Source organism: Aspergillus versicolor (assembly GCF_001890125.1).
Source record: "Aspergillus versicolor CBS 583.65 unplaced genomic scaffold ASPVEscaffold_9, whole genome shotgun sequence".
Taxonomy (NCBI): Eukaryota; Fungi; Ascomycota; class Eurotiomycetes; order Eurotiales; family Aspergillaceae; genus Aspergillus; species Aspergillus versicolor.
The window spans coordinates 705,715-718,233 of NW_024467532.1; the positions used below are offsets into that span (position 1 = coordinate 705,715).

General features: G+C 52.0%; 4 protein-coding genes across 4 annotated transcripts; 3 read left to right on the top strand and 1 right to left on the bottom strand.

Moving 5' to 3' along the window:
* Window positions 1–718: 718 nt before the first annotated feature.
* On the top strand, window positions 719–3,238 carry kexB (kexin kexB; the record flags this gene model as incomplete). The annotated part of the gene is made up of 2 exons (XM_040817947.1): window positions 719–2,472; window positions 2,524–3,238. 2 exons carry the CDS (start codon window positions 719–721, stop codon window positions 3,236–3,238), a joined length of 2,469 nt encoding a protein of 822 aa, XP_040671384.1.
* A 365-nt stretch (window positions 3,239–3,603) lies between these two features.
* Window positions 3,604–5,786, top strand: ASPVEDRAFT_45125 (sorting nexin-4). Its single transcript, XM_040813215.1, has 2 exons — window positions 3,604–4,074; window positions 4,167–5,786. Exons 1-2 carry the CDS (start codon window positions 3,784–3,786, stop codon window positions 5,346–5,348), a joined length of 1,473 nt encoding a protein of 490 aa, XP_040671385.1. The 5' UTR covers window positions 3,604–3,783; the 3' UTR covers window positions 5,349–5,786.
* Window positions 5,565–6,642, bottom strand: ASPVEDRAFT_862034 (uncharacterized protein). Its single transcript, XM_040817805.1, has 4 exons — window positions 6,603–6,642; window positions 6,081–6,536; window positions 5,957–5,984; window positions 5,565–5,814 (listed from the first exon to the last, which is right to left on the bottom strand). Exons 2-4 carry the CDS (start codon window positions 6,335–6,337, stop codon window positions 5,707–5,709), a joined length of 393 nt encoding a protein of 130 aa, XP_040671386.1. The 5' UTR covers window positions 6,338–6,536; window positions 6,603–6,642; the 3' UTR covers window positions 5,565–5,706.
* Window positions 6,643–7,125: 483 nt separating this feature from the next.
* ASPVEDRAFT_45128 (putative ubiquinone biosynthesis monooxgenase (Coq6)) lies at window positions 7,126–9,287 on the top strand. Its single transcript, XM_040813216.1, has 2 exons — window positions 7,126–7,621; window positions 7,694–9,287. The coding sequence occupies exons 1-2, from the start codon at window positions 7,450–7,452 to the stop codon at window positions 9,064–9,066; spliced, it is 1,545 nt and encodes a 514-aa protein (XP_040671387.1). The 5' UTR covers window positions 7,126–7,449; the 3' UTR covers window positions 9,067–9,287.
* Window positions 9,288–12,519: the final 3,232 nt, after the last annotated feature.

Here is a 12,519-nt window from a genome sequence, read left to right on the forward strand (position 1 = left end):
TGATCTGCTCTCAATTTTACTCAAATTTTCAGGAGCAAAAAGCAAAACCAAGAGTGCCCATTTTGCAGAGCACAGTGTTAGATATTTGCTGATTACTCCATCCTATCAGTGTGTTTCTGTGAGTACGGGATAGATTCACGACGAGAGTGCAATTAGAGGGCTCAGATTCCACTGATATCAAAGTCTCAAAAGACAAGTCACAACATGCATTATCATGAGAATTCACTTTTGGTGCTGTTGGCCATGAATCTGTAGTATGAAGGGCCTTTGCAGCCTTGTACCGTGGGTCGCCGGGGATGGCGCGATCACTCCGCCCGGTGGGCAAATCACTTCACTTTGCTGTTTCTGCCTGATAACTAAGGAATAAGCCCCTTCAGGAGGCGATCCTGCCTGAGGATCCAGGCCCCACATGTCCTTCTGTCTCACGGTCTCCAAGAGAACACCTCTGCCGCGTAGGCACCGCTGATTCTGACACTTTTCTTTTCTCAGCTTCTCCAAATTCGGGAAATTTCTCTTTTTTCCCTGTTCGTTCTTGCTATCATTCTTAACTGCTACTGAGTAGCCTGTTGTCTCCTTTCAGCAAACTTCGTGATTCCATCGCTTTGTTGTCAAGTTTCTTTGCACCGGCTACTTTCGATGTCAACCTGACTCCTATTTGTCCTCGTTTCGTCCATCTGAGGAGTTCTGCCGCCCTCCTTCCACCTCCTCGACCTTCACCATGCGTCTTTGCAGTGCGGCGACAGCCTTAGGGCTGTTCTGTGCTGCCACCGCTTCCCTCCACCCTCGCCGCTCTTATGAGACTCGTGACTACTTTGCGATTCACCTCGACTCCACAGCATCGCCGTCGAATATCGCTCAGCAGCTAGGCGCCCGCCATGAAGGCCAGGTAGGCGAGCTCGACGATCATCATACGTTTTCCTTGCCTCGAGAGGATGGTGCCAATCTCGATACGCTTCTACGAGACCTACAGGTGAAGAGGAAATTGCGACGACGCGGGGTCGACACTGGTCCCCTCGACAAGCGAGATGAAGACCTCGCCGGTATTCTCTGGTCCCAGAAACTAGAACCGAAACAACGGCTAGTGAAGCGATCGCCGCCGCCTGAGAAGTTCACCAGAGGCTCCACTATCTCCTCCTCTGAGGATGTGGAAGCCATGGAAGCCCGGACTAAGCTTGCTTCCACACTTGGAATAGTGGACCCTATATTCGAGTCGCAATGGCACTTGTTCAACACCAAGCAAGTCGGTCATGACCTCAACGTTTCGGGAATCTGGTTAGAAGGCATCACCGGGAAAGGCGTGATCTCTGCAGTCGTGGACGATGGCTTGGACATGTACAGCAACGATCTCAGCCCAAACTACTTCCCTGAGGGCTCATACGACTTTAACGAACACACTGCAGAGCCTAGACCACGTCTGCCCGATGATAAACACGGCACCAGGTGCGCAGGAGAAATTGCTGCCGCCAGAAACGATGTCTGTGGTGTAGGTGTCGCGTACGAGAGTAAAGTCGCTGGAATTCGAATCTTATCTGGGGCTATTGATGACAACGACGAGGCTAGCGCGATTAATTATGCATACCAGAGGAATGATATCTACTCGTGTTCTTGGGGCCCGCCTGATGATGGTGCCACAATGGAACAACCAGGGGTACTCATCAAAAAAGCAATGGTCCACGGCGTTCAAAAAGGCCGAAATGGTAAAGGATCGATCTTTGTGTTCGCGGCCGGGAATGGCGCAGCCTCGGGGGACAACTGCAACTTCGACGGCTACACCAACAGCATTTACAGTATAACCGTTGGCGCTATTGATCGAGAAGGAAACCATGCAACTTACTCCGAATCCTGCTCCGCGCAGCTGGTGGTTGCGTACAGCAGTAAAAGTGGTTCTGACTCTATACACACGACCGACGTTGGAACGGACAACTGCTACTCATATCACGGTGGAACATCTGCTGCTGGCCCCTTGGTGGTAGGTGCCATGGCGCTTGCTCTGAGCGCCCGTCCAGAACTCACATGGCGTGATGCCCAATATCTCATGGTTGAGACATCGCTTCCAGTCCACGAAGATGATGGCAGTTGGCAGGAAACTAAGAGTGGGAGGAAATTCAGCCACGACTGGGGATTCGGAAAGCTCGACACATACAGTCTCGTGCAGAGGGCGAAGACCTGGGAACTGGTGAAGCCACAAGCGTGGTATCACTCGCCTTGGCTGAGAGTGCAACATGAGGTCCCTCAGGGCGACAAGGGCCTTGCCGCGTTTTGGGAAGTCAGCGAGAAGATGATGAAGGACGCAAATATTGAAAGACTGGAGCATGTCACTGTGACCATGAACGTGAACCACACACGCCGTGGTGACCTGAGCGTGGAGTTGCGGAGCCCCGAGGGCATAACCAGTCACCTCAGTGTCGCAAGACCAAATGACAATGCCGAGGTTGGATACGTTGACTGGACTTTTATGACTGTCGCTCATTGGTAAGGATTTTTATTGAAGCAATAGCTAAACAATGCTAACGTCCTAACTAGGGGTGAGTCGGGCATCGGCACATGGACCGTTATCGTAAAGGACACCAATGTCGATGATAACAAGGGACAGTTTATCGACTGGCGGCTCAACATCTGGGGCGAGGCTATTGACGCATCCAAGCAAAAGCCTCACCCTCCTCCTAGCGAGCACGATGATGATCACAGTATTGAAGATTCAATCGTTGTTACAACCAGTGTTGAGCCAGCGCCTACCTCCACTCAACTTCCTGACCCCTCAAATACCCTTGACCGCCCTGTAAACGTCAAACCGACCCCAACGGAGACCGAATCTGAAGCTGAATCCGAGACTCCCACACCTACTCCAACACCTGCCTCGGACAGCTTCCTTCCATCCTTCTTCCCAACATTTGGTGCTTCCAAGCATACACAAGTCTGGATATACGCAGCGATCAGTTCAATCATTGTCTTCTGTATCGGACTTGGAGTGTACTTCCAAATCCAGCGCCGCAGGCGTCTTCGCAATGATCGTGACGATTATGACTTCGAAATGATCGAGGATGAGGATGAGTCAAAGGGTTTGAATGGATCGTCAAGTCGTCGCCGTGGAGGTGAACTTTACAACGCTTTTGCGGGTGAAAGCGAAGAAGAGCCTCTCTTCAGTGATGACGATGATGACGATGAGCCCTACCGGGACCAAGAAGCAGCCGAGAGGAGAAGCGCCAGCGCAGATGATACCCGAAGAAACCACGATTAGATCTTTCAAACATGTATTCTTACTTGTTTTATCCCTATTTCCTGTTCCTTTGCATCACCCTCGTCGTTCTTGTTCCTTATTGCTATTCTTGGATTGTTGCATCTCAAAGACCCCAACCCTACAGTTTGAAGTGCATCGAATAAAGTGTATATATGGCGTACAAAACAATCACTTGAGCCTAATCAGCATCAGCGACAGCTTTGTATGAGCTTTGATATCTGACATAAATACCTCTCTATAATTAATTTATAGTAGGCTCTCACATGAAAGTGAATAATGGCATAGTTGATGGCTGACTGTTGATGGTGGGTCTTGGCGATGACGCTGGGCCCAGTCCAGTTCCCCAACTGATCAACTTGGTTCACCTCCGCAACTCCCCACGACCTTGCCCATTCTGACCGGTCAGCCTCCTCCTCAGCACTAATCATAAAACATCAGCAAAACAATATCACTATCGCGTCTACTCTCTCTTTTTGTTCGTTGTTACTGGGTAACGATTTCATCCGCGCCATCCCCCAGCAGTCCCCTGCGCCGCCCCCCTCTTTATGGATCACGACGACTTTGACAGCGTCTCGTGGCGCCACGGGCCGGACAGCGATACTTCCCGGCCTACAACCTCCGGAACAGATGCAGAGGAATCTCATAAATCTCATTTCGACCCCAATGGCAAGCGGCGGATGAGCTCAGCAAGTGAGGCACCCCAGGCGGGGCCACACGCTGACGCCTTGGACCTCGCAGGTATCGGAGACGGAGTGTTGGAATGTCGGGTAGACACGCCTATGAAGGAAAACGAAGGCACCAAAGATGTATACATATCGTATCTGGTATCCACGCATGTAAGTGTTCGCGGAGTATCCTGAATAAGCTATATTCAGCTGCCTAGTGGGGAGGCTCAAACAAGTTCAATTGTTAACAGGATAACCACTAGACCGACTTCAAGTCTTTCCAAAAACCCGATTTTACTGTGCGCAGACGATTTACGGACTTCTTTTTCCTCTATAACACGCTCTACCGAGATTACCCTGCCTGTGCGGTACCGCCGCTGCCAGATAAGCACAAGATGGAATACGTTCGGGGGGACCGGTTCGGGCCAGAGTTCACCACCCGAAGGGCTTGGTCTCTACATCGCTTTCTAAAACGCTTAACTCTGCATCCAGTCCTGCGCAGAGCTCCTTTGCTAGCTATCTTCCTGGAGTCGGGTGATTGGAATGCACATATGCGAATGCGATCATCCCGAACCTCAACTAGTGGATCTGATGCCGGCGGAGCGGGAATATTCGATAATTTTACCGACTCTTTCGTTAATGCGTTTACCAAGGTTCATAAGCCAGATCGCCGATTTATCGAGGTGAAGGAAAAGGCCGACAAGCTGGACGAGGATCTCAACCATGTCGAGAAGATTGTGGCACGGGTTGCCCGTCGGGAGTCAGACTTAGAGACCGATTACAACGAACTGGCCACGCAGTTCCGCAAGCTTGTCCCGCTGGAGCCGGACGTCGAAGTACCGCTGCAAGTGTTTGCTGCTTCTGTTGAAGAAACGGCACGAGGAATCAAGAATCTGAAAGACCACACCGACCAAAATTACTTGGGTTCGCTTCGCGATATGGAAGCATACATCTTATCAGTAAAAGCACTCCTAAAGAGCCGCGAACAAAAGCAGCTCGATTTTGAAGCCCTGGTCGATTACCGGAACAAGGCGACGGCGGAGCGAGAATCCCTCGAGTCGAACCCCTCTTCATATTATGCCTCAAACCCTCTCACCTCATCCCCGGCCTCTTTTATTCGGTCGAAGATGGAAGACATGCGCGGGGTGGACCACGAACAGTCACGCCGTGAGCGAATGCGCAAACTCGATATAAAGATCGAGGAGCTCACCCGCGAAGTGGAAACCGCTAAAACCACCTCGGAGATGTTTGATGAAGAGGTTGTGCGCGAGGTTGCAGACTTTGAGAGGATCAAATCAGTTGAGTTTCGGGATTCTATGGGCGCCCTTGCGGAGCAGCACATCGAGTTTTACCAAGGTGTACTTAACACCTGGGAACGATTCGTTGCCGAGATGGAGGGTGATTTAGAAGAGAACGTTGACAACCCCCATCACGCACAAGGGTGAGGCTGGAGGCCGGTAGAGAGAACTCGAAACTAAAAAAGAAACCCCGTTGTTGGGCTTATAAAACGACCGCTTCATGTCAACAATCGGTAATTATCAATATCAGTATCTATCCACTCTACAATTGATGGCCCGTTTACTGTCCTTGGAGAGCGCAATGCCGATTCTGTTACGATGCTTTACGGCGTATATAGGTAGCACTTATTTAGGTAGTAGGTAGCTTCATTCCAATATGGATCGTTTCATTACAGCCATTACTTCATCTCAACCGGTGATAATCTGATCTGATCCATTCCTCGACCCACGTGGGCACCAGCCGGCTTATCAAACAACCTTGGTTGCAAAATGGCACCTCGTCAGTTCAGAATCTATCCTTTGCCTTCTGTGTCTCCGCACACTCAAAATCAATCGAGCTTGGTTCGCCCCTCGGATCAGAAATCGCTGGGTTCAAGGCGCGCCGGACCCATTTCTTTCATGTTAGGTATATGGTAAGCTTCAAGTCACAGGCACCAAACATACCAAAGCAACCAACCACCTAAAAGTAGAACAAAGACAAAGGGGTGTGCGAGCACTCAGGTCTGTAACTAGGAGATAACGAAAATAGGACATACCTCACGGTATATCTGAGTCGGCGTTTTCAAGGTATTCTTCTTTGTCCCGGCGGTTCCGTTTCCGCCAGGTCCCGTTCCTGTTCCTGTGCCTGATCCTGATGGTCCCGGGACCACACCAGTTTGCACTGCATCCTCTTCGCCGGCCATCAGCTGGAGATAGACATCTTGGTCGTAGCTCACGGTGAAGGGAGCCTTTGGGTCATGGGCGAAATTGGGGCCGAGGCCTGGGTATGCTGGCTGCGGGCTGGAGTGTGGTTGTGTGGTGGTGGATGGCGGGGATGAGGATTGTCCTGTGTTTGTTGCGGGCTGACGGGAGAGTGAGACTGAATCAGGTCCCCCGGTGGCAGCAGCAGCAGCCCGGGGCGATGTACCTGAAGTCATAGTGGTTGCCTGCTTGAGTGACTACTTCACTGAAGGTCGAGGAAGAGGATCGCCGCCACAGGATTGAGGTGGGATATCGTGAAGTATATCAGATGGGGATAATAAAGTAGTAGTAGGTAGGCAGTGTAAGTAGCTGCATGATAGCTAGCGCCCTCGCCCGACGATATCATTACCATAATGGAGCATCCAGCCCAGGCACCTATGGACGGATTGAGTTTAGGCAGGGAGCTTCATTATCCGAACTTGGGCGAGAGGCAGTACGAACTCCTTGCAAATTGCCACTTAGAGCTCAGCTGAGTGGACACAGTATTGCTTATTTCGCCTGAGCTTGGAGATCACTACGCAGCGGCCATGGAAGATGGGAATTTGTTGTCAGAACAGAGCGAATGATGGGGTGACACTGGTGTGGCGCAGCCAGAACAGCGTCATGCCGGCGGTGGCAGTGAGACAAGAATGTCGGCTGCTAGCTCTATGGGAAGCAAAGGTATGCAGGATGAGCTATAATTAGGGTGGGCTTTATTTTCACTTGTTTCTGGTGTGGTTACTAGCAATTAATGGCGACTGTGCATGCGTGGGCGAAGTAAGGTTGTGTTACGGTATCAGAAAGAGATATCGGGCAGTTGGCTCCGAGTTGATTGCGTGGGCCTTCAGGAATCACTGCCTTGGTGGAGCTGCAGAATGAGGCTGGCTCGAGCCTGGTAAGCAGAGAGTGTAGTACGAGGCTGACTGAGTGTATCGTCTGTGCCATGGGCAGGCTCTTCGAATAAGCCGTGCCTCTGGATTCCGACTGAATGTCAGAATCCAATAGCGTCCACTTGCAGTTGCTACGAGCCAGTCAGATAAGATACGGCGGCGATGAGCCTCAGCCCCTTGAGGTCATGATCCAGCGGCAATTTCCAGGGATTAGGTCGCGGCGGAACTCTGGGATAGTAAGAACATGGCCATCTTAAAAACTAGAGCCGGATGACATGCAAGTTGTTAGGAGAATAATACCAGATCTTCAACGTTCCTCCAGATACAAATGACGTTTGTCTTGTTTGCACTGATCTTATGATCGACCGGCAAGAAAGATTCCAGGAATCCCCTCTTGAACCTCAAACAACCACCTCACTATGCGGCCAATTCCTGCTTCGGCCCTCCGGCCGTACGTTTGCCCATCGTGCCGTTCATCGCGTGTCTTCAATAAGAGGAGATTTGGCACAAAACCAGCTCCGGTAACAGATGTCTACGATGTAGTCTGCGTTGGGGGCGGTCCTGCTGGTTTGGCGCTCCTGGCTGCTCTCCGTAAGTCACTGTCATCTGCCCCTTCTTACGAATGCTAGAATTGGCTCAATTGGTACTGATTTGGCGGAACAGGCGCATCGCCTGCGACATCAAAGTTGAAGGTCGCCCTCGTCGAATCGCAAGACCTAGACAAAGCCCGCTCTTGGAAGCTCGGCCCGCAGCAGTTTTCCAACCGAGTCAGCAGCCTTACACCCTCATCCGTGTCCTTTTTGCAGAAGACTGGGGCCTGGGATCACTTGGATACCGCGCGGACGCAGCCATACCAGGGCATGGAGGTTTGGGATGGAGAAACGGGGTCGAAGATCTCGTTCGACTGGTCCTCGGAAACCTCACCATTCGAAGACCTCCGCACCGTTGCAACAATGACGGAGAACGCCAATCTCGTACACGCCCTCCTTTCGCGGATAGCTGCTTCCGGTGACGAGAACCTTTCCATATTCTCCAAATCCACTGTATCCTCAATCGAGAATGGCACTGCGGACGGGCCGGATGGCGCCGACCTCTCGGCATGGCCCGTACTTTCTATTGCCCCAGCTGGAAACGCAACTGAGTCTACGGTATCGCCATCTCGAATTGCTGCAAGGCTCCTAGTCGGAGCGGATGGTATCAATAGCCCCGTCCGTCGGTACGCCGACATTGCTACGGACGGCTGGGATTATCAACGTCACGGAATCGTTGCAACTCTTTCTCTCGCCGATAAAGTTCCACCTCTGTTCCCTATCGGCACAAGGACAGCGTACCAACGGTTTCTACCTTCCCTCGGCGGTCCGATTGCCCTACTCCCACTGCCGAATAATAATGCCACGCTGGTTTGGTCCACTACGGTCGAGAATGCGGCCTACCTCAAGTCACTGTCCCCGGGGGCATTCATAGCCATGGTGAACGCAGCATTCCGTCTACCTATGGCTGATCTTCAGTACATGCTGCGCATGGAGCGCCCATCCACTCCCATCACCGACCTGGACGAAGACCCGCACGAGAGCGAGTTAACCTGGCGCCTCCAGCACACGCCCTCCGTCCCTCACCTCCCGCCTATGGTCACCGGCGTCCAGGAAGGCACAGTAGCTTCATTCCCCCTCCGCTTCCGGCACGCATCAACGTATATCTCCCCTCGCATCGCCCTAGTGGGCGATGCAGCGCACGTCATCCACCCGTTAGCCGGGCAGGGCCTCAACCTCGGTCTCGGTGATGTAGCATCGCTCTCCAACACGATCGAATACGCGGTCAACCACGGGATGGATGTCGGCGATGTCCTCACGCTCGAACAGTACACAGCCGACCGGTGGGCCACCAATGCTAAGATCGGCGGGACGTGCGATATGCTGCACAAACTATACAATGTTCCAGGCCAGGGGCCTGTCGCGTGGGGGCGGAGCGTTGGTTTCGAGATCATCGATCGATTGCCGTTCTTGAAGGGATTCTTGATGAGGAATGCGGACTCGTGATCCCAGCGAGACGGGCGATGATCTGTTAAGTTTTTCTTGTACAAGTAGATGTACGTACTTCTTGAGCTATTGTTGTATTAATGTTGTCTTCGTCGGTGTATTATACATGAACATCATGGGTATAGAACCCGTTGGACTTTATTTCCTCCATCTCACTTGGGTCAGAAACCTCAGCAAATCGCACAAGAGCCTATCCGTAGCCTGGTTCTTATTTCTTCAAGCAACTGAATTCAGGGAAAATCAATTCCTAAAATAGGTTGGCCTCTACCTCGTACGGGTTAGGAGAGGGCAAATCAGCGGAAGGAATTCGCTCTCCGCTGCGGGATTGGGGAAGTTATTTATGCAGGTATGCTTCCCCAGACTTCAAAAGCGAGAGAGCAGTGGCTGCTTTGGCATTTGATACACCTTTGGAGAACCCCAAATTATCAGTCAAAGTGGCGAGACCTGGGCTGGTCTAGATCAAAGAGACGGCACGGTAGATACGATTTAACCAGACACGGAACACTAATTGAGCCCCCGGCCCTCCCCCGGGTGTTTCATGGAGAGCCACAGATGGGTATGACGTCGAGTAACAATCAAGTATTGAAAGCGGTTGATGGTCTACGGTGAACGAACGAGGTCCCGGATATTCCCGTCTCCCCCAAGTCGAGGATGAGGTCTGCTGGTGGGCCGCCAAATTATTTTGCTGAGAGAAGAGAGGGGTTTTGTTGAGCATGTTCATCAATAATGTCTGCGGAGTCTATCAGTAGTATTGCGTGCATTTGTTCGTTGACCCCAGTGTGGCTTGGTAAGTTGGTACACTAGTGCCAGCTTCTCCAAGTTGTTTCAGTTTGTTTCGGTGACTGAATCCATGCTCATACTTATCTACAAGTGAAACGCGATACGTACCTACTTCCAAGTTCGCGTGGGTTGCGATTGCCAGTGACCTCATCGGCTCTGCTGTCCGGATCCGGTCTATATCGCTGCAGTGACCCTGGTCCTGGCAGCCTAGAGGAGTCGCGGTTTTGCTCGCCGAACTTGATCCGCAAGCAGGGGATCACAGGCAGGACGGTTGGTTGAGCGTAATTAGCGCAGTGGAGCGTACTGCCTTTCTCCATGCCTATGCATAAAGATGTCGAAACCCAAGGCCAGTCAGGAGTTGTGATTTAATTACCCCGTACTCAAGTCCTCGAACTGAGTTTGTTAGTGGCATAACTCTTGCCTCTTCAGTTTAAAACTCATTGTTAGCGAGGTGGCTCGTCGAGTCGTCTGTTACTGAGACCTGCTCGTCCACTCCGTACGGTGTTTATTCCGTGTCGGAGTCTGCCCTCTCGGACTGTCGGACTCTTTGTCCGGCAATGGCACAACCAAAGTTTCAACCTCCACTGGCCACTTTGCTTTATCGAGGTGAAGAATGGAGTACTGCGTGATAACTTCTATAAAGCAAGAGAACAAGCTCCAGAGTTGTTCTCAGGAACTGATCTGTGCACTAAAACCTAAAAAGCCAAATAGGCTTCTTCCACGATGCCTGCAAGATCGTGCGGAGAGATTACAGAACAGTGGAAAGCGCCGGAACAAGCGAAATGACGCTAACAACTCCAAAGTTGGGGTCAAGTGGTTATGGGGCGCATGGAATTATACGATTGGCCATGCGCATTTCTGTCATTTCTGGGATTCCACGTGGTTCGGTCGTCGGAACTGTTCTCATCCTAGTGCAATAATACGGAACCTGTCAAACAGGCAGTTCGATGACGCCTCTCAGTCAGAATGTCTGGGGGAGGTCGCGAGGACAACTTCCCCAATCCAGAGAGGGAGCTTATTGGCGATAAGATGAACAAGCGCCATTTCGTCTTTTACGTTGGTTATGGTCGAGTAGCAGCGGACGGTGGCTGTTCTGTGCTCCACACAAAGGCGCTGCCAAGAGCCGCGTCCAGTCGGAGGCCTTGTAAAATCACGCACTCGATCCATATCTCTCCTCTTTGCTGGACAAGCCGCTGTCATCGCTAATCGCGCCAGATACTTGCGAACCGGACGCCGGACGGCTTGCGATCTGCCGCCAGCAGTGGGAGGCTTGACACTGTGGTTCCCGCCCTCGAATACCTCGTACAGGTTCTTGTGAGTCGCACAGAATGCCTCGTGGCGCACAGAAAGACAAAGCCAATGCCAAAGGGCTGGCAACAAATAAAAGGCCCTGTGGGTGGTTTTGGATGTAACCCTGCCTGCCTGGGTTATAGTAAACGCTGTTATTTATCCGGAGGATGTTTCCCCTGCAGCGCCGCTTCGAAATTGGTGGGATTACATGGCCACAGTGGTGTGGTGTGCTTCTTGTTCAAATCCCAACCGGCTTCACTCCCCCAGCCACGAGGCCTTAGTTCTCTACTGAAGGCGGACACATGTGCAACCGCGCAACTCGACAATAGGGCCTTTTGAGCGATGTAAGCATCTCGTCTTACCGTGCGCAGCGATTTGCGACCTTCCACAGCGCATCTCGAAGTTTCTTAGCCGCCCGGGCGGAGCCCCCTAGAAATGCACGTTGCACAGGTTGCCGAGCAAGGCAAACTCTCGAAAAAGCCCGTCTGACACAGGGCAGAGGTGAGCTGAAGCAGCATATTATGGTCAGCTTAGCCCCAACCGATCCTGGGCCGCAAGGGATCGCCTCCCTCCACCCCTCCCGCAGAGATGTAGAAACCAGAAAAGATGAGCTGATACTGCTGCCGGATGTTGTCTCCGTTTGTTATTGATCAATGAACGCCCCCGGCCGAGATGAGTCCTCTTGTTGGCGATTGCAACGCGAGGGTCGAGGGTGGGATGGAGATGGGTTGGCCGTAATTACATTACCGATAAGAGCTCGTATCGCCGATAAATACGGGTACAAATGGCGGTCTCATTCTTCCCAAGGCCCCATGATATGGGGGATGGCATTCACGTAACTCAATAATAAAGAGTTAATAATCAAAGAGCGCTGTAGAAGCACCGTAGAAGTGAAGAGAGCCTTGGATAATTGGTTCCTTCCCCTCGTTTCAACGCTCTCGGACCCGTCAACCATCGTCATAGAATATTACACTCCCGTACAGAGTCCACCCGTCCTGGAGGCCCGGAGGTACAGCGGCCTCGCCCCATCGTTCTCCTCCTCTCCTCAAGTCTTCTTCTGGCTCACTTCTGCCTCTCCCTCTCAGTCTCAGCCTGCTTCTGCTCGGTTACGAATCTGTGTCCTCCCTCTCTTCCGCCTGGAGCCCCAGATCAGACCCAATCTCGCTCTCTCTTCGCATCCAGCGACCGATCGGCTTATCAACTCCGTCGTTCGATTCCGCCCTCACTTACTTTCCGCCCCATATTCTGCTGTTCACTCTCACCCACTTCCCCAACGTCTGGTCGCCACGCTCGTGAGATCCGTAACCTGTCCTGAACGTTCCTTTGTCATCCCCTATAGCGCGTCTCACTTTCCTTCGTCCAATTTCTTGCGCCATTTTCTCC